General features: G+C 34.3%; 1 protein-coding gene across 6 annotated transcripts in view; it reads right to left on the bottom strand.

Moving 5' to 3' along the window:
• Positions 1-937: 937 nt before the first annotated feature.
• Positions 938-22375, bottom strand: part of LOC136824905 (zinc finger CCHC domain-containing protein 24-like) — a 31551-nt gene continuing 10113 nt past the window's right edge. The window contains exons 1-3 of one of the 6 annotated variants that reach the window (XM_067080883.1): positions 19205-19259; positions 4162-4572; positions 938-3740 (exon numbers count right to left, since the gene is read on the bottom strand). In XM_067080883.1, coding sequence (XP_066936984.1) covers positions 3459-3740; positions 4162-4572; positions 19205-19246 — 735 coding nt within the window. In that variant the 5' untranslated portion in view covers positions 19247-19259 and the 3' untranslated portion in view covers positions 938-3458. Of the gene's footprint in view, positions 3741-4161; positions 4573-5943; positions 5968-8019; positions 8287-16240; positions 16293-16436; positions 16509-19204; positions 19260-22375 lie in introns of those variants that run through there. The other 5 variants (XM_067080886.1, XM_067080885.1, XM_067080884.1 and 2 more) reach the window with 5 other exon arrangements.

Genomic DNA, 22375 nt, shown 5'->3' with positions numbered 1-22375 from the left:
AGAACGGATTTGCCATGGACTTTTCTAATATCATAGAACCTTTGAAGAAGGTCTATTTCATGCCCGGTGGAACAACCGTTAAAGGGGGGAGGCTGAAGGCTCAAAATGAGATAACATTTGCTACTAGGAATTTGAGAAAAAATCTCGTTTGCTCAAAAGTGGGAAGCCTGAAGTCTCCCCGGTCTTCCGCCGGGCCTGTATTTACACTGCAAAAGTCTGAAATCAGATTGGGTCATTCACGACAATCAAGGACTAAAACACCCCCTGTATCACATCCCAGGGAAACCTCTTTCCATCAGTGGGCATGAAGATTTTTATCGTAATCTCGATGGGGAATTCTTTTGTTACAAGCTCAAAGACTAGTTTTCGAGTGGTTTTTCGATTTAATTTCAAAAATGGGAATGAAATTTAAAGTCACTTTTCCAACAAAGAGGCTGAAATTGTAGGGTATTTTTCCAAATGGGAACAAACTTTTAGCAAAAATTTACCAGTAGGAAGGGATCCCACCTGGTATGTGGGGCAGGGTATGCCCTAGCCCGTTGTCCACTTAAAGCTTTTTTATAGACTGGATGGCGCGATTAAGTGGCCCGGTACTATATGGTAACATGCTTTTGCTTAGGCGCAGATTTTAGTTGTTTTTGGAAGGTTAAAACAGGATGAAACAATGTTTTTATTTGAAAATAAGGGATTGCAAATCTGTTAATCATGTTTGTTTTCCATTCTTAACTATATTTTTCAGCTTCAAAAGGTTTCTTTGTTATTTGGAATTTTGACAATTTCTTTCAAAATGGTGACCTCGTCATTTGCTCCTAGTCTACTTCACTTGACTCGCAGCGTCATAAAAAATATCGAAAAAATAAAGTTAAGCCGATAAGAGTAAACTCTAGTCTAGGTGTACCCTGGATCAAAAATTGGAATTAATCAGACAAAGAATCAATTTCGTTCTTTTTAATATTTTTCTTGGAAAATAATAGTAATAATAACAATACAATAATGGCGGCAAAAGAGTTAATAACATCAAAAATACTTTATGTTTAAAATACAGAATATAACTTTTTTTCTTTCAAATTTATTTTAACTTAATAATAATAATAATAATAATAACTTACCAAAATCTGACCGAACAAAAAAAACAAAAAAATTCAAGCACAAAAATAAAATACTTTAAATCTTTCTATCGAATTTCGTAAAACAACAAAAATCAAATGAAATGCATAATAAATTTTGTTTAAATGTGATATAATAATCCAAATATATTGCTGTTGTCCTCAAAGTTGCTCATAAATTTGCTTTTTAAGGTGTTTATATTATTGTTTTGTTGACTCTCAAACTATTTTTTAGATTTGAATTTGGGGAATAAACTACTAAGTTTTCAAATTAGAAATATTTTCAAATTTTTCAATTTCAATTCGGATTGGTTCCTGGAAATTTTGTGTTCAAAATAATTTAACTTAGCTCCCCTTTAAAATATTTCTTTGTTTTCAATAAAGCTACTTTCGTGTACACCCATAAGCAATAAATCTTTCCCTTCTCAAAACATACTTTCTTCAAAATTTTATAATTATCCGATAAAAAATTCGTTCTGCATAATAAATCTTTATCCGAAGAAAAAAAATACTTTTTTCAAAAATCTACAATCAAAAAATCAAAACGTAAAGAAAAAAATTCCAATAAAATTTTGTAAAACATCTCAAATCAATTTTTAAAATCTAAATATGTTCAAAAAATTGTATAAAATATATAGATTCCCTTACAACTTTTATAAAAGGATAAAATTGACCTTAAGAGTATTTTGAATGCCTTGACAATACAATAATTAATTTGAGTCTAGTTATCGTGACAATTTCAAAAATTCAGACGTTGAACGAATACTTTAAAAATGCTTAAAATTGTGAAGTCATTCACAAATGTCTTTAAGTTGTTGTTGAATTTTAAGATGAAAACTTCTTTAGGGAGCAAGAAAGATTACATAAATAAATTTCTTAAGCTTAAGCAGTATTAATTTCTAAACCTGTCAAGACATTCAAAATAATTTCATTTCACATTCAAAACCCTATGTATTACCGTAAGTTGTTCTAATGTCGACATCCCTCTTCTAATTTCGACAACCTTTTAAGAGATAGGAATATTAGGAGGGTCGGGATCACTGATAGACAAAATATTTTTTCTTCTTTATTCGCTAAGTAAAGAAAAATAGTTCCCATCAGCGATTCCGACCTTCATATTATTCCTAACTTTAAAGAATGCTGTTGGAATTACAATAGCAATGTCGACATTAGACCAACTAACGGCACTAAGGATATATAATTCAATATTTCAAAATAAGTTAAGCCAAGTCAAAGTATCAAAATAAACAGAAAACTGTAACACGAACAAAATATCTCAAACTCAATTCTCAGTGTATACCAAGCTTTAAGGATTTTTTCTCGCTCCGCTGTATTACATCAAAATGTTGTAAAGCTGTGAATACACTATGAAAAACAAGTTTGAAAAATAACCTGAAAAAATGCCGTATAATATTAAGTTATTGTTTACGAGCAAGCGGTGAAAAGAATTATATTTTATATAATAAAAAAATTAGTTGACAATATTTTCTACATTTTTCGTAAAAGAAAATTAATAGGTTTACTTACTTTACACAAAAAGGGGTTGGGGTTGATAAACAAAAAGACTGGGTCCAAAATATTGAGAATATATGCTCCTCAGAAAAAATAGTAATATCATTAAATTTTGTATATAAATTAAATTTTGTCAAAAATAAAGCCTAAAGGCCTAAATATCTTCTAAAAAAGGCACTGCAAACATGTTGAGTTTCATTTTAATTTGCAAGAATTTGCGTTGATCTTAGTTTTTTTAAAGAATCCATTGAAATTGAAGTGAAATTGTCGATCAAGTTCTCGGAATAGTATAAAGACTAATATACATTATCAAATAAATACCCTGATTCCCAAAATTCCAAAGAACAAAACAAAAATATAATTAGAATTTGGGAATATTTATAAACGCCATTGAACAATACTGGAAGCATGGCAGAAATAATAATACTTAAATAATAAAAGATAAATGATCAAACTTCATAAATCTAAAATGATCTAAAATCTAGACAATATAAACCACTCTCTATATTGCATTTATTTTGTTGCACCAAAAACCCTGACAAGTCAACCATATATCTTATATTGCTTGAAATTCCATATTACGAAGGTTCAAACACCTTTGAAGTCTAATATACAATCTAGTTTAAAGCATTAAATAATTTACCCCGATCCCAAAATACACATCCAACACAGCAGGTCCTTTTGGCCACATTCTGTCAGTCAAGATCGTCAACCTAACATCAATAACGTCAACCTAACGTCATTATAACGTCATTATAAACGTTAATATAACATCACTAACGTCTAATAACGTTAAAAGAACGTCAATGACGGATTACTTACGACGGAATCAACGACAATCTAACTTGCAGCTCTTCGGCAATAATATCCAAGAGTTTTACATTTCTCGCAAAGGGATTGTGGATGCTCTTTGGTTTGATCAGATACATCCAAACCATCGGGCTTATCAAGAGGACGTTGTTTATGTGGATACACCAGAATGGAACATTTGATGCACATTTGACCCATGTTTGACCAGGAATTGCCAGACATCCACTTTCGTTTGCAAGAAGGACATTTGTATTCTCCGAAGCATCGTTTCTTACCTTGGTAAGGTGTCAATCCCTCACCCTTTGGTCGTGCCTGAAATGAAAACATTGAAAGAATAAGAATGAAGTGAATAAATTCGCTCTCATGTTGTCTTTTGACCAGCCACCAGAACCGTTGGAAAACCAACGGGTCCGGCGAGACTAGAACTCACAACCATGTCATTCGCAGACATTTGCTCTAACATTGAGCTACGGGTCCATTTAGAATCCGAGGACTCAATTGCGACTCGGTAGAGCTGGAAGACATTGAATAAAATTAAGTAACACCCTGATCTTCATTTATCCACCGGGGACGAAATTTTGGCCAAATTTTCCAGTGGGCTGGGATCCCTGCGGGTCTGCAACATGGAGTTTTGATTAGTATGTAAATAAGATTAGGATTTTAGGGATTTAAGATTTTCTCTCTAGAAAGGTGGCTGTCATAAAATTAAAGATTCCTTCAAAGGATCTCTTACCTCAGGGCAATCTTTAATATAATGACCTTTGCAGAAACATAAATGACACAAATATCCCTCTGGAGGTTTTCGTTGTCGCTCGCGTCGTTGTCTCTGGAGTGCTTCCATGGCTTCACGACCAAAGAAAGCATAATCAACTGGACTTAAAGATCCTGAGTAATCAGATCCAGAACTTGAGGATGAAGTGCGCATTCCCATGGTTTGTTCCATAGCATTGAGTCGATTCATCATTGTATCTTTGGTAGCTTCCAAAAAGTCCAAAGAACTGGTTGAGTAATGACTACTTGGTGATTTCGAAGGCATACTGGATAGACTGCTGTTCCCTTGAAGAGCACTTTCTTGAAGAGCCTGTAAAAGTTCCGCTGAGAGTCCATTGAATGGATCATTCATAGTGGATGGTGAAGTTGGTGTCTGGAAGAAATAGATAGAAAAAGGAAATTAAAAATATGAAGAAATCAAGGCTACTATTAAACTCTAATTATTAAACGACGCTTAGCATATATATAAGGTCTGTGGAAAAATACAACTATACATGTCTATTTTTCAATAGTGTTTCCCACGTAAACACGTAGATCCCCACGTAGATCCTCCACATAGATTCCCACGATCCCCACGTAAACACGTAGATTTCGACGTAGATCTAAGCTTTCATCGAGCACTTTTTGCGTAGACAAGAATTAGAATTTTGAAATAATGGCCAATACATAGACTTAAAGCGAATGTGTATTTCTAGTTTGTCTGTTCGCAGTATCAAGGCATTGAAAATCACTTTGCTAGCCTAGAAATATTTATAGGAAAATATTTTGTTGGCATAACATGATCAAATTTAACTTCCTGTTTATGCAAGAAAATGCTAACTAGAATATGATGCACTTCCTTAAAATGAGTAAAAGTTGGTTTCAAGTACGTTCTTACAACGTTCACCCACAGTCCATAACGTCCAAAAAACGTTAGATGAACGTCGAAACAACATTTGGTAAAAGTAATGTGACAAAGACATTGAACAAGCGGAAGTTAAGCGGCATCTTCAAAGGGTTTGATGATTGGTATGTCTTGGCATTTAAGTGGTCAATGTTTACCTTAAGTTCTTACCATAAAGAAAGTTTGTAAAAAAACACTTGCTCAAATCAAAATAAACAATGTATGAAAACGTCATTGGAAACTTTGTTGAAGCAATCTTACACGTGATTTTAAAGATATACCGAGTAAAGCACGCACCATACAACGGTATGGTGGTTTAGAGCAAAGATTTCTGTAAAGCCCAAAGGGCTAGATGTAGTGCTTTAAGCTCTTCCAAGCAAAAAAAAGTGAATATCGCAAAAAATATTGCTGCTATTGTTTTCGAAAACCTGCGAAGTTTCTTATTGGTCAAGCGCTGAAATTCTATTTTAATGTCGCGTGACCTAGGTAGGATTTCCTACCTAACCTGAGCAAACTTTTCAGCCAAAGCACGCCATCTAGCTCTTCGGGCTTTATAAACCTATGGTATAGAGTCCCAAGAATCCCAATAGCGTTAGCAGAAAGGTTACATAAAAAATGCCGCTGTATATTAGATCAAAATAATAGGAATCAGCCGAGGCTCAATAAAAAGTGACTGTTTCAAATCAAAAAGAGAAATACTTGTGAAAACTTTCAAAAATGGCGTACCATTTCGTACAAGTTTGACCTTAATAAAGTCTAAAAGTGCTTGGGATGAATCTCAATTTTAAATATCGAAAAATTATTATAGATTATAAATTAGCTACTGAAGTTAACCAGTATAAAAAATCATGTTTAACTTACACAATTTGGAGGAAAATTTTGTTTCTATCTCCATCAGGAGCGTTTAAAACCAATCCCTCTCACAGTAAAAGGTCAATAAAGAATTTTTTTCGAAGTGTTTTTCGTCACATTAGCACGTCATTTTGAGCTGTTGAATGTTGAACAGTTAAGGTTAAGTTGTTTTTTGTGTATCTCAGCTCGTTTAAGTTGAAGATTTTCAAATGCCTTCTTTTGGGCTATTCTAATCTTCAAAACCTTTTTTCTGAAAAAGTATTTTTCAAAAAAAAAGCTTGTGTCACTTCCTAACTTTACGGGAACAGGGTGTGTAAAAAAATGTTCTTTCGCCAACAGTGCAACACCGTCTTAAGTTGTTTTTTGTATATCTCAGCTCGTTTAAGTTGAAGTTTTTCAAATGCCTTCTTATAAGTAAACCATGATCTTTAAAACCTTTGAAATTACTTTTCTGGCAATATTCAAATCAACTTGCATTTAAAGTTTTTTTTCAGGTCCTAGTATATTTATTCACTCTGCAGGCCCAGCAGAACAACTGTAAAAGGGGGGACGTACGGGTTTGACGGTGTGACGGTATTAACCCTTTTTTCTGTCGGTGTTTCGGTGTTTGAAGAAAAAAGTGACTGTATTTCGGTGTCATACATCCCATGCGGTGACAAAATATCGATTTACCAACTTTTGCTGTCGGTGTTGACGGTAATTCAATAAATATGCGTCGGTATTTCGGTGTCTACGGGGGGTACGCCCCCACTAAAAGTAGGGAGGCTGAAATCTCAGGGCAGGCCTGCTTTGATAGCACACAACGTTGTAAAGGCATTATAAAGACGTTAGATGTACGTTTATTTGGCGTTTTGTGGTAGAAAGAAAATATCGAATACTTTATCGAACTAATGATTTGAGTCAGATTTGAAAAAGATTCCAAACACAGGGTTATTGTTAACAGATTCTAGCATTAAAAGGAGTCAACGTGTGTTTCAAACATAAAATCTCTCATATGGAATGAGTATTTTAGTATCGTAATGTTATTGTTATGAATACGATATTAAAAATGCTATAAAAGTGCAAAAAATGAAGTACTTGAGGGTTAGAAACGTCACTTAAGAGTTTCTCCGGTTTCAAGGAAAACTATCCAGGAAGTCTTTTAAGGAAATACGTTATACGTCGAGTAGTAAGTAAAAAGAAATTATAAATTTCCTTCCTCTCAGTTCTGATTTTAACATATAACCATGAATTTTTTTTCTTAACATTTGTTGTTGACTGAGAATTTTGACAAATCTTTAACTCGGTGTCAATAAGATGAGATTCGACTGTGAATTTTTATTTTTGTAAAGACATCGATGGGTGATGAATCGTAAGGATTTTATGAGGGATTTTGTTATGATAATAATGTCTGCGTGGTGATGAAAATTTGTAAACCAAATTTGGAAGTGTTTAGTGTATCGACGATAATTTTGTAAATAGAAGATACTTCATATAATTCTCATGCAAAGAATGTGCCGTATCCACAAACAGCCTCCAGCAAAGGAATCCCCTTAAACAACCTTGTGGAGAAAATTTAGCTAAAAGTCTTTCCCCGGTGGGAAATTATCCTAAAATTTCAGCCCCACTATGAAAATTGACTTTGTTTTCATACCCATTTGAATTCCAATTGAAAAAGATTGCAATCCAAAACCATCCCACTAAATTTTCTCACTTTGAAACAATAGAATTCCACCGGGGCTGTGAGACAAGGGTGTTTTTGACTAAACGACATTCAAATTTAAACCAACATTTTTTTCCCGATAGTTGCAGCGCACCTAATATCATTATTTTATTGTCTCATGAAAGAATCTAAATTTATTTCTCAAAATTGAATAAAATTAAACACTCTCACTAATTCGAACTTGTATTGTTCGAACCTTTCTCTAATTCGAACAATTCTCAATTCCCGTCCATCGAGAAGCCACGTAAAATACTCTCTACAATTCGAATCTTTCTTTCGAATGTTTAATCAGAAGAAAATATTTGGATCCTATTTTACAGACCCTTAAAGATCGAATTATAGAGTCAACTCTATTTGAAAATGAATTATATTTTGGAACTTACCGAAAGAAAGATCGAGTCAGTGTGATAAACCATTTTAATGATGTGAAATTGACCAAAAGATATCCAATCAAAATATATCAGGTTAAAAATCCAGTCATTAAATTATTTATGTAGTTTCTACCAGACCAAGTCGTTTTGAAGTGACTTTAAACCAATTCAAATATTTAATAATTCTGTAAAGTACGTAAATTTAGTAGAATGAATTGAAGTATGGTACTCTGTCCTCCCTTGGCGAGTTTTCACAAAGTGTAACTTTTTTGATCCTTCAAGAAAGCATTTTATATGTTTCTCCTTTACTTAGTGTTAAATGTAAACAAACACAATGAATGGTTTTATAGACAAGACAACAAGGCCATTTTTGTTGTATTTCCTTTATGAAGTACCCACATCTCATGATGTCATACATATCCCACAAACAAAACAAATAACATTTCTTTTCTTATAAGAATCAAATTTAGGATCAAAATTTAACTTGATCGTATAATCTCGTAACATACCAGCTACCATACAATTTAATCAACAATTTTGTAGAATCTTCCCGAGACTTCCCGGTCAAATTTCCCGAAAAAAAATATTTCCCAAGAAAATTTTAGCGGAGACGAAGTGACCACAAATTTTGATTTAAAAAAGTCCTGAAGAAGTCTATAATTCGCAGAAGATATATTCTGCTATAGAAATTTCTCAAATTTAGAATTGTCCTAATAAAGAATAGTTCTTGAAAGGGGAAGAACGATATCCTCAACTCAGAAAGGGTGAAAGAGATAGATCACCCCTTTAAAGTGTTTAAGAACTGTGAAAACCGTTTATTAGGTTTCATCGAACCTGAAATTGAGACTCGTCTAATGATGGTCACAATATGCACGAATAACTGAAAGTTTCAAATGTGTGGGACTTGAATAATCGGTATATTTGAAATTTTACAAAACATTCGGGAAGGATGCACCAACTTTTTGAAGCCTTCAGGTGTTCTTAATGTCCCCATCTCTTGTGTATTTTTGTCAATTTTCCTAAGAAATTGGCTGTTTTTGAGTTCGGTAAAATGTTCTTAACTTGTTCTTATAATATTTTGGCCATCTAAGCCTTATGTTCTTATAAAGTTTATTCTTGTTAAAAAAACGTGTACGGAGATTCACGAGATTCAACTGCAATGATATCTTGATATATTCTAAATAAACGAGTCCTAATTTTTTATAGTTTGCTCTCATGAAAATACTAGAGAGTGATTGGCGTATATTTTTGTTGTTTAAGGACCATTGAAAAAACCAGATGAAATGGAGTTTTTATAAGATACTTTAATAATTGGTCATTTGAAGTAATACAAATGACGCGTTCTTTAGAAAAAGTAACAAAATTGTTTTATTACTGGTTAACGACCAACCAAATCAAATAAGAGCTTGTAAAAACTCCATCTCGTCCCGAAAAAACAGGGAAGCAAAAAATTGTAGCGGAATTATCCAAAGAGGGAGCTGCAACTCAAAGATAATAACCCAATGATGGGCACAAACGTCTTTTGGACGTCCAATATACGTTTCTAGGATGTCCAAAGGTCTTAAAGCTGTCTATTGAATGCCCATAAGACGTCGCGTGCCCATAGGGAACTCTCTGATAAAATCAGCAAACAACACCACAACATTTTCCCTAAAAATGGTCATTCAAAAATGATGTTATGACCATGTTGTGATAAAAGTATAAAAAAATGTTTACACTCTATACGTTTTTTATACTGTTCGATATGCTTCATTACTTGACAGTATTGAAAATTGCCGTCAACAAGAAACTCTTATAAACGACGTTCGACTATTTGATTCGCTTGTCATTATTCGTTACTATTGGTAATCACCGTCAACAAGAAACGCCCATAAACAAATCTCTACTATTCGATACGTTCGTGACCTTATTCGATGAAAATCCAATTGAAAATCGAATTAGAGAGCGTCGACTATAACTTTGTCCGACCTAGACTTACTCAATCAACTACAGTAGACGCTCTCTAATTCGACATTCTTTTATTTGAAAATGCTCAAAAACGACGCTCTACTATTCGAAACGCTCCATTATTCGAAGAAAATCCAATTTTAGCGTCGAAAATTGAATTAGAGAGCGTCAACTGTGAAATCTAAATCATTTTTCAATGACCACTGCGTACTGACAAATAACTTCACGACATATTATAAAGACATCATATAAAGGTTAATGAGATAGCATGATCACTTTCATTTCACACCCTTATCAAAATACATGAAACTGAACTTTCAAACATACTTTATAAGAAAGTAGTATCAATTTTCCTTGGCTATGATTTTATATAAGTTTTGTATCATTTTACATTATCATCGCATAATAACGAGCTTCGAGCTGACAAAATAACCTCTTCTTATTTTTTTCAGATTTCAAACTTTATCCGCAATCGGATATTTCGATTTTGGAGGGGTATAATGGCTTCCAGGCTATATTCTTAATCTAGTGGAACCATTCACTTTTGGATCCTCAAATCCTACCCACTTGACACACAACGTTGTTTCAACGTTTATCTAACGTTATTTGGACGTTGTGAACATTAGAAAAACGTTGAAAAAACGTTGTGTGCCAGCTGGGAAGCTCTTAAGTATTAAGTCTCATGTTAAAACTGTACTTTCAAACCCTAATCAAAAACATATAAAAACTACTTGCAGTTTTTAATATTTTGCAGGGAAATTCAATTCGTGCCAAATATTTTGACCATAGTTGTATCTCAGGTGACTAAGAAAAACTGCAAAATTGAGGAGCTAAGGAGCTTAAAAGATATTTTGTTTTTAAGTTACTACGATTGCGTGAATAGTAAAACTTGTTTAGTTTTCAATATCTGGTCCCAGGAAGCGCTTGCTAAAGGAATGACATATATCTATTTTGATAGATAACTAGGTACGGAAAAGGGCCTAAAAAGTTGAAAGAGGACCCAATTGCGCCGAAACAACATAAGAAGCAAAAATCCCGTTTGAGACTGAAGTGCGGTCATTGGTTACGCTTAAAACTGAAAAACGAGCCTAGCGGTGTTTTCTTTGTTGTGGTGTGTTTACAAACAAACATATAAATTGTATCGGGTTTTTAGTAGGCTATGTCATATTTTCCTATGATTCGAACGTAAAACTCCTACTCTTTGGGATGTTTGCACTGCTCTTGTTTTGAAAACATAAGTAAGTAATTCTGCGACTGCAGTCGGAGGCGACCCGAAGGCTCCTCTTTCGATAGCTATTTACCCGAAGATAGGGAAGGGCGCCACTCTCTCTCCCTAAATTGCTCCACTTACCCTTGAACCTTCTCTTAATTGATGAGCATCAAGCAGATGGGCATCAAGTACCATTTAGTTGAACCCAAAACCTTGCGCACTGTAGACGGATACTTTACCACTACACTACGATCGTTTTGAATATTAGGTGGTCATTAGTGGCCCCTTATAGCAGTGCCTATGGACCAAGAGTATACGGGACTGTCTAAATGTTTTGTTTATAACTGTAGGATTAATCATGGCGATTAGAAATATATGGCTCGAGTATTTTGTAGAGTGAGAAATATCCCCTAGGAGCAGGGGACTAAAGAGTTTCAGATTATGAATGTATTTAGCAAACAATGAAAGGACATAGTTGGTAACCATGCGAAATGTTGATTGTTTTTTATGCTTTCGACCATCAATGACCCTAAATACTTCTATAGCTATTTTGATGCCGCAGTCTACTGATAACATCAATGACCCTAATCCCTCTAATAGCAATTTTAATCCCTTTTAAGAAAATCCATTCACGCGCAGTTTTCAATGAACTGCGAATTTATTTCAATTCAGCTACTTAAGTTCCATCAATATCAATTAACAATCATTCCCAACCAATATTGACACTGTAGTTTCCGTCAATATCCCTAGTCAATTTCCTCGACGGCTATCAGAAAGTAGATTATCTCATTCACAAGTTTACTGACTTGTTTTTCCGTTATTTTTTTTACCTGAACACACCGCTACACACATACACGTTTTTTTTTTATAAGAACAAACTGTATAAGAACATAAGGCTTCGAGGGCCGAAATGTTAAGAACAAGTTAAGAACATTTTAAGGCTTTGGAGACTTAAAAACATGCAATTTCTTAAGAAATTACATCAAAATGCTCAAAAAATGCTGAAAATAAGAACATTTTAAGAACATTTTTAGGCTTCAAATCCAAAAAACTAAGAACATCCGAAGGCTTCGAAAGTTTTTGACGTTCTTATAAAAAAAAAAACGTGTATGTACACAAAGTTAAACATAAGAGCACTTCCTGTCTCTCAATGAATCAAAAAAGAGGACTACAATTCCACGTGCTTGGGTTGTAAAAGAGGCTTTCCAAGTGGATCCAAAATTTATGCAATTAAGCCTGTTTTCACAATCACACATTTCACTACACCAGCACAACACGCCAAGAGATGCAACCATCATTTTTATGGACTGGAGAAAATTTCGACAACTTAAAATGGTTCAATTTTAGACTGATTTTTTTCCATTTATACATGTATGAAAGAGCAACGCAAGTAATTGGGGACAAAAATATGGTGGCTTAAGAGATGTAACAATGATTTGTATTGCCCGGGAGAAAATTTTGACCAACTAGGATGCCTTAATATGAATCAATTTAAAACTGATTTTACCCATAGAAACGAAGCTAATATATCTTAAAAATAACTCCAGGTGACATGGATCCTGCATCTTGTCCGCTACATGCGGCTGCCGGGTCTTGTCGTTACATACAAGCGTAGTTGAACCCAACTGGGAATACCAAAATTGGCTAACCTCTTCAGGGTTGCCAATCAGCCATCGGAATCTTAAAAAGGGGTTCTTATTCACTTCTATAGGGCAATAGACCTTATCGGAGTTTTTTATTTTTCTAAAAAAGCGATGCATTGTGGGATTGTTTCGAGTGTATTACAATAGAATTCCCTCGAGGAATTCCTAAGAGATTTCTATTGTAATACACTCGAAACAATCCCACAATGCATCGCTTTTTTAGAAAAATCAAAAACTCCGATAAGGTCTATTGAACCTTCAAACAGAGGGAGGATTGAATGATGAATAATGTTATTGTCTTTACACTTGTTCTTATACAGAAGAAGTAATTTGAATCTAAGTCACCAGCAGGTTCGATGTATCCAGGTGACAGAATATCGGCTAAGGATTAAAGGATTCTTACTCGAGTGTGTCAATGAGGTGAATTTTCTGGTCTGTAAAATTTATCAAATTTTGCGATTTTCATAAGGAAGAGTATTGAGCTCAAATTTAAACGTATAAACAAGTTCAGAATATTGTGTAATTGATTTATTGTGAAAATATAACCTTTTAACTGAAGTTTAGGGCAAACTCTTTTGTTAAAACTGTCAAAAACCGCGAGTAAACGACCACTGAAGTAAGGTCCCAAAATTGCTGTTTATCAAAAAAAGCAACGACTCGGCCGAGAGTTAAGGGTCAAAAACAACTGTTTAGGGTGGCCTGCACATAGGGGCACCTGATCTAGGGTCGGGGCTAATTTTATGGCTTAAATATTTTCTTCAGGAAGTTATTTTGTCAAAGATATTTTCGAAGTCCACACTTTGATCTCTTGTTATTCGAGATAGGGACCATGAAAAAATAGCCCCGACCCACGGTTCGGTCCGCAATTTATCTAGCTTTCAAGAGAATCTAAAATGGCTTTTTGATAGCCAATACAATCGCTGCATTTGCAGGTTTAGTGGGCCCCATTACTCTGCTAAAGAAAATTCATTGGATTCGAGAAAACATCAAAATTACAGACCAGACAAAAAATTACGCAATGCCCTCTACAAGCCATTGTGATTGGCTGATCGGGAAAAAGACGTGAGATCTGATTGGCGTAGAAAAAAGTGAATTTTTTTTAAGAAGGAGGCGGGGAAGAAAAAGAGGCGAAATGTCTCAAAATGAACTTCAAAAATCAAGAAACTTGCAAAAATTGAAAGGAAAGAAATGAATTTTATTCTTCTTGTGAAATATTTTATAGCTCATTCATAGGACGGGGATGTATCTAAACTAGAAGGACTAGACATCAGATTTAGAACAACGAGACAAGTGACTTTTTGATACATAATGCACAATATATTTTACTTTCTGTTGCTCAGACATAAAAAATCCAGAAAAAAATGACTCCAAAACCATCTGAAATCCATTTTTTCTACATCCTGAAGAAAAAGAAAGAATATAAATAAATCTAATATAAATCAAGATTTGTGTCATCAATCCATAACCTTAGAGATAAAACTTTCAGTGAGACAGGGATGGTTAGCATAAAATACCCATCTTTTACTTCCATTCTCTTTAAAGACCATAATAGCATAACATAGCATTTTAATCTACATTCTGCCAGAACAGGGATATTAGAAAATGAAAGAGCCTTAGCTCTTATGTAGGGAAATTAAATATCTAAAGTGAGGAGAGTGAAGGGGTTTAGCATTTGCCAGCAAATAATAATGAGCTGAGTCAGGCTGGATTCTCCATGAATTTCGACCAATTTTGAGGTGGTACCACAACTCCTTCTTCAGTTGACAGTGAGAGAATTCTCTTGCTCTTGTCATCTGCGACTTGAATAATATCAAGAATCCACAATTAATAAAAGTAAAACTAACCTTGTTTTTATTGCAGTTTGAGCCAGCACGCATTTCAAATTCAAAAACATCTCAAACAACTGAAGAACGAAGAAAAGCTCGGTTTTTCTTCTTCCCATCTTCGTTCTTAAATTGCACTAACATCATCATCATTGACAACACCAAAAAATCTAAAGCTTTTGGAGAATAAAATAAAGAATTGTAAAACAACGAAGAAGTGAATAAAAATGAAAACTGAAGCTATAACTCTGGGCAAAAATAATGCCCTTCCAATGAACTTGTGCATCCAAAATACAGTTAAAATTACTAAGAAGTGTTTCCTGATTATAAATCATAATTCTTGAAAGAAAAGAAAATACATTTTGACTCTGTTAAATGAAAAGAATACCGGTATGCAACATTTAGAAAAAGAAAATATCAGAGTCCTTCCCCTCTCAGAAAAAAAGATTTCAATGATTTTGAAAGATCGAGTGACAAATAACATTTTCCAGACTGTCCAGATTGAACGTACTTACTAAAATAAATTGTTTCAAAACATTCGAAAACATTTGCGCGCTCGTGTGAACACTCAAAAACATTCGATTTTCAAAGCGCTGTTTACATTTGAAAATTCGAATGTATTTTCGGCGTAAAGCTCTGTTTAGACTTAAACACGGAAAAAACTACAGACTCGCAAAATTCACCTCATTGATTTCCTCGAGTATCCCCTCTACACGGTTTTTTTTTATAAGGAACACGTTTATAAGGAACTCGAGGCTGAAAATGGTTCAAAAAATAAGGAATTGTTAAGGAACTGCTCAGGCTGAGAATAAGTGGATTCGAAATAATGTACCTTATTGGGACTAATTTGACCAAATTTTGATCTTTCAAGGGGCAAAAAGTTCAAAATTTCCTATGTAGTAAGGAACTCGATAAGGAACTTTGAGAACTGAAATTCTCTGTAAAAATAAGGAACTCCAGGCTCAGAGCAAAGTTAAGGTTTTTGTTCTAGCGGAGGAAAATGAAATGTTTAGACAGTGAAATCATCTTTATTTGCAGTTTTTCATATCCAGAGGAAGTTGTTTGAATCTTAATCACCTGCATGGTTAAAATTGAAAGTTAGTTCCTGTGTAAATTGAAAATTGTCGTCTTTACTATAATTATTTACTCAAATCTAATTGCACTGTAATTAATTAAATGTTTGAAAGTCTTTTAGAAAGGGTTGTAGCTGCTCACAGACCCGGTTAGAATTTTTCGGCCAGTTGGCGGTGGGTTAAAAATAACGGACTCGATGAGGATTGATATTCCCATGTTTTTTATAGCTTGGGATTTAAATTCCATTGTTTTCGAGCCGGAAACTTCAGTGATGATGGGAAAATTGCACAATATTTTGGAGTGAGGAACATTTTCAACGGGGACAAAAATTAGAGCATAATTTTCCACTGGGGCCGATAGTGTGGTCAATTTGTACCCAAGTGGGTAGGGGACCTAGCGGGTTTGTCAGAAGGGGATATCTTATGTGTCTTACTACGTAGTGAATTTCGAGGGAATGAAATTTTGCACCAAACCTTATTAATTAAGTCAAAGTTTCCCTAACTCGAACAATTTGTGAACAAACAAAGAATTCTTACCCGCATTTTAACAAAGAAGATCTCGGAAAAAAAATCTTTCAAAAGCAAATTCAATATCTCAACAAAATGAGACACTACAGTTAAAAAAAATCACGTAAAACTTTTCACATAAGACGAATATAGACATCCAATCCTCACACTTTCAAAGTTTAATAATTATTTAGGCAAATAAATTTGTTGTTGTCAAATTACTTACATGATCCTTAAAGTCTAAAATACACAGTAAGCAAAGAGTGACAAAATTGTCACTATTTTTGAAAAACTTCCATATTTGAACCTTTGTAAGCGCAAATGATAACTTTTCACATGACAATGTGTTTGTAAGAGCAAAACCAGGCTCCAAAGCTGTTAGCATTCGTTTGATAATTAGCAGATTCGAATTTCTCAAGATAACTGATGGTGGTTTACAAAGACCTAGGCCTAGGGTTCGCCTTAGAGAGCTTTAAATTGATGTCTTGTAATATCTCATACCACGACTCACCCCCTGGCTCTAGAAACTGTTATCACACTTACAAACATAGACCCTGCAATTTCCTTGTTCTTATAAAAAAACATAGTAAATGTTTTTGCAAACAGTTATGGTCGTGATCCTTAAGAACAGAGAGGAATGATTTTTCTGTCAACACGTTACACGCTTTTTTTATAAGAATGGTGTAAATCCATTTCATCATTGGATATTCTTAACTTTTTTGGGAAAATCATCCTAAAATATTCTTACAGTACATTCTTAGGTTAGGATCCTAATTCATACTAGATTTAACATTTAGTACATACGTCTCAAGCATAAAATGGCACTTTTGTAAAAGGAGTGAGCCGTACTTGAGGATAATTTATAATTTATAATTGAAAATGCTCTTAAAATGGCATTCTTAGCTTCAGTAGCCAAATTCTATAATGGTGATATTCTTAAGATATTCTTAGTTTTTTGGCCATTTTTATCATGGACATTCTTATAAAGTGTATTCTTATTAAAAAAAAGCGTGTAACACACTTTTAGTTTAGAAAGACTTTAAAATCCAGACTTGATAATTTTCAGTAAGGGAACTATGCATACTTTTTTAATAAGGACATCTACAATTTTTGAAGCCTTCGGATGTTCTTAACTTTTTGAGTTTTAAGCCTAACAATGTTCTTAACATGTTCTTAACTACGCCATTTTGTGAAAATTTTTGTCCATCTTCCTAAGAAATATGTATATAGGTGTTATCTAGAGTCCGTAAAGCCTCAAAATGTTCTTAACTTGTTCTTAATATTTTGGCCTTTGAAGCCTTATGTTCTTATAGGGTTTGTTCTTATAAAAAAAACGTGTAATTTAGTCGGAACAAATTTAGGCGAGACACAAAAAATTAATTTTGATCGGAACTACTTTTGCGGCGAGACAGTAATTCGGCGAAAACTAATTTTAACAAAATTCGCCCAGTTCGCTACAATTATTTCTCGCCATCATATGATCCTTTAGGCGTACAAGCTTTCACGATTTTCGCGAATTTTGGACCTTTTCGCGAAAGTAAATGTCTTTAAAAATTCTAGGAAGATGTAACTTTCATGGCACTTTTTAGCCTGCCAAAAGACTAAAAGACTATTAAGTCAAAGGACAAATGTTTCAAGCCAATCCAAGAAGTATTTGTCCCTTTAAGCCATTTTTTTCATCTGAAAACTTTCAATTTTACGACTTGATTCGCGAAAGTAAATGTCGTGAATTTCACGATTTTTCTCCCTCGCAAAAGTTTCTGCTCGCGAAAGTTTGCACGTCTAAAGTAGTTTCCATTAAAACCTCTGGTACACAAAGTAATATGTATCTTTTGGACTGAGTCATTTGAAATTTTGTTTGGATTTACACGTATATTTTGAACATAATCGACTCCTTGTTCAATAAGGTTTTCTTTCTAAGTTCATCTATGAAGTCATCAAAGAGTGATTTATCTGTTGTGCTAACCCAGCTGGCACACGACGTTGTCTCAACGTTCATCTAAAGTTATATGGATGTTATGAGCATTAGATGGACGTTGAAACAACGTTGTATGCCAGCTGGGAAGGCTGATGTTCAGAGATTATCAGCTATTTGACAATTTTCATGCTCGAAATTTTTATCTTTTGTTGTTAACAAAGGAAAAACGTATAGTAGCAAAAAGTTTAGCTACAAGATTAAGATCGAATAATAGACTTCAAGACTACAGCTTTTACATCTTTTACTTCGAATCTTGCAAGTCACCAATCAATTCAAATTATAACACTTATTTTTCAAAAGTCATAAAGAATTAAGAATGTGGGTTGGATACGTTTTAAAGGGTCAACCGAGAAGGTTAAGCTATCAGTGAATCATTCGAGTTATTAAACTGCAGTCTATAAGAACACGACTCGTTTTTTTAGAGTGTCTAATTTTTTTGAAGCTGTCAATTCATGATATGCACCATTGCAATGTCTTCGACGGAACCCAACAGCTGATTGGTTGCAGGTGACGTATTGACTGATTTTACGTCACTTACACCCAAAGCTAGAAATAATCTCATTTTCAGCTTTTGAAATCTAAAAGCTAAGAATGAATCCAAGAACATCAAAATTGAATTGATAGATTTCAGGAAATATTATTAATCCGATGCCATAGAGAGAGCATTCTTAATACCAAAACCTGGTAGTCATGACAATAAAATAACGACTGAACAAATCTGAAAGGTATGTTTCAAATCCGTAATACAATTAAAAGATTTCCGTGCATGAAATGCTATGTCTAGACTGGTATACACCACAGATATCTTATAGAAAACGCTAGATAGAGCTACTCCGCCCTAGCTTAAACAAAATAATCTTTGATAAGTAGACCATAATTCGGTGCTGGTAATTTGATCGATCAAGCCTATCTTTCGACGACACTTCACGCCATTCAGGATTTATTGCTTGGTTGAACAAATTGCTCTATCTAGTGTTTTATATAAGATATCTATGATATACACAAGTATGACTTACCATGAACTCATTCCATTCAATCTCCATAACTCGAGCCTCCATAGCTTTAATGTTTCCTTAATTCGAATGAGGTTTATGGTCCCTTCAGTTAACAATGTCTTGTAAACCAATCTCCGTAACAGATTTGCAATTCCTGTACGATTTGGAGTTACGGAGACTTTGACTGTTTATAAATAACAGTTCAGTAAGATGAGATACTAACTAACTTTAAACATTATGGATGGACTTTACGGACATTCTTTTGATGTTGTTCGACGGAAAGGTGCCCGCGAATTCGGAGCGCCTGACCAAACAGGCGCCGCGGCTCGACATTTTAAGTGGTCGGGCCACATAATATAGTGTCTAAGGAGGCGCCACCATGGTTGGCGCCGAGGGGCTAGAAAATTTTGCGAATCTCACTCCTCTAGATTGGCTAAAACAGCCTCTTTTCTTGAAGAAGATATCTTCACAAATCCATAAAATTTGTTCCAAAGAGAAATCTAGTCAGCAAATTTATTAATGTTAGACTGTGTTTTGTAGAGCCTTAAATGATAATGTATAAAATATATTCATACAATGATTAGTCAAGATGGATGAAATATCTGAAATAAAACGAAGTTTACAAATCGTTTTCTGTAAATTTGCCGAAAATATTTAGTCGCTCAGGTTGAACTTCAACAAACTCATTGGCAATATCAATCAGGGATAGTGAGTCTCTAATGTTTCTTTATGTTCGTCATAGTTCAATTTTTTTTCTAACTGACTTTTCAAAACATTTGAAAAATTAATTTTTTACTCCAAAAAAAATTCTTTACTCTGAAAAAAAGTGGTCGGGCCATGGCCCGACCGGCCCTACCGCTGCCGCGGCGCCTGCCAAAGTAAAGGGCCTGACGTTTGGAGGAGGGTCTTATTGGAACCCGCATTGTTATTAAAAAATAATTTTTGGCCTCGGTACATTAGAAATCAAGGTGTGGGCTCAAATAACTGTGACAACCCTACTCAAGCTGAGAAGGTCAACGATTTTGGCAACACTTCAAAGTTTGCATACATCTTCAAGCCTGAATGAATGAACTTTCAAAAGAAATTGAATACCCTACTTTCGTTAAAAAAATATGTCAGAAGCACTTTTAAAATATCATCATGAACATGTCATAGGTTCAAGTTTACTTCCTAGGGGTATATTTGTATCTCGTTTCTTTATTATGTTATGATATGATGAAACCACTTTGATATGATACCTTCACTTCTATTAGACAAAGAAAATAAACAAACTCGATGTGATGCCCGAAGCAATGATACTTCTCTCTCTCTTACGTCACTTCATAGGCCATTTCACAGCCGAAGTGGATCATGGGTAATCAGAAAATCAGGACTGATTGCGCCTCTATAACGGCTTTCTGTTGGCTAGACGCACAAACATCTTCAAAACTTTTCAAAAATTTGGCCAAAGAACTTTAATAAAACAGAACCAATAGTAAGTCCTGATTACCCATTACGCTTTGCGACTGTGAAATTATCTATAAGATACAGTGAACTCCCGCTAATTCGAACTTCTATTTTTTGAATTTTTCTATAATTCGAACTAATAATTATCCATTCTCGTCAAAGGAAAACCTTGGCTAAATGCTTTCTAGGATTCAAATATTTCTGTAATTTGGACAAACGAGATTCCTTGTTCGGTTTCAAATTGGCGAGAGTTCTCTGTAAAAGCTATTGATCCTTTATAAACAGTTGTAGAACATAAGAATTCGATGGCGAAAATATTAAGAACAAGTTAAGAACATTTTCATACTTTGTGGGCTCAAAACACCCAATTCCTTAGAGAATGGACAAACACATATGAAACAGTAAATAAATCGACCGAGAAGTACGGAGTAACGAAACTCGAAGCATATGACAAATACAGTATGTAATATCGAACGATTAGATAGGGCAAATATTTAAGATTAGATTTGATTTTTGTTGTTATTTGTCAAGATATGAAATTTGATTTATACAGGTTATAGCAGGATCTGGAAAAGATAAATTTTTCTATATGGTTTTAAGCTAGGATCAACAAGAAAGACAATATACGTCCATCGATAGACTTTTCTGTAATCTTTTCTTTTTCCTCAAAACAGAGGGAACATTTTGAGCAAATTTTTCTTCTGAATTGACCCTAAAGCACAAATCTATATAGCCCGAAGGGCTGGATATAGAGTACTTTGGCTGAAAAGTGTGCCGTGGTTAGGTAGGAAATCCTACCTAAGTCACGTGACATTATAATAGAATTTCAGCACTTGACCAATCAGAAGCTTGGCGGATTTTCGAAAACAATAGCAACAATACTTTTTGCTATATTCACTTTTTTTTGCTTTAAAAAACTCAAAGCACTCTCCATCTAACCCTTCGGACTTTTCCCAAATCTCTGGTTTGACGGTCTAAGGTTTCCTCAAAAGTCAGCTGGCACACAAAATTGTTTCAACGTTCATCTAGCGTTATATGGACGTTGTGAACGTTAAATAAATGTTGAAACAACGTTGTGTGCAAGCTGAAAAGTCTACCGTGACAAGAACAGCCAGCAGTGAAATGGTAACATTGAAATCAAAGAAAGCAAAATGCTGTCATTAAACCACTAGAAAATAAGTTTATACAACACACCAACACATGAATAATCTGTTTAATTAGGTAAATGACATTGTTAATTAATTAAAGCTGAATTATCTTTCTTGGTTATTAATGAGTTAACTATTTCCTCAATGTGATATACAACGCGTTCTGGTGGATAGGATCTGAAACCTCCTTACAATTGTTTTGGCGAATAACTTCCTCTTTAACTTTTCTATACATTTTGAATTTTGTCAACCCTTTGTCTTGGTTTATAGTGATATTTCCCAGCTGGCACACAATGTTTTTTCGACATTCATTTAACGTTCACAACGTCCATATAACGTTAGATGAAAGTTGAAACAACGTTGTGTTCCAGCTGGGTTGGTATGTTGCGATAATTATCATCGTTTCAACCGAAATATGGCTTTGATCTCAAATTATTTCGATGTTTTAGAAAGTTGAGGTTAAAGATTTCAAAAGGTGCTAGGACCTTTACATGTTTTTTTTTTATTAGAACCCAGTTTATAAGAACATCGAGGCTGAAATTCGTCGAAAAATTAAGAACATCGTAAGAACATGCCAAGCCTCAAAATTTTTCCATCG

Source organism: Clytia hemisphaerica, unplaced genomic scaffold, assembly GCF_902728285.1.
Source record: "Clytia hemisphaerica strain Z4C2 unplaced genomic scaffold, Clytia hemisphaerica genome assembly, whole genome shotgun sequence".
NCBI classification, from domain to species: domain Eukaryota; kingdom Metazoa; phylum Cnidaria; class Hydrozoa; order Leptothecata; family Clytiidae; genus Clytia; species Clytia hemisphaerica.
Note: the sequence above shows the minus strand (reverse complement) of the source record. Positions and strands in the feature narration are given on the sequence as shown.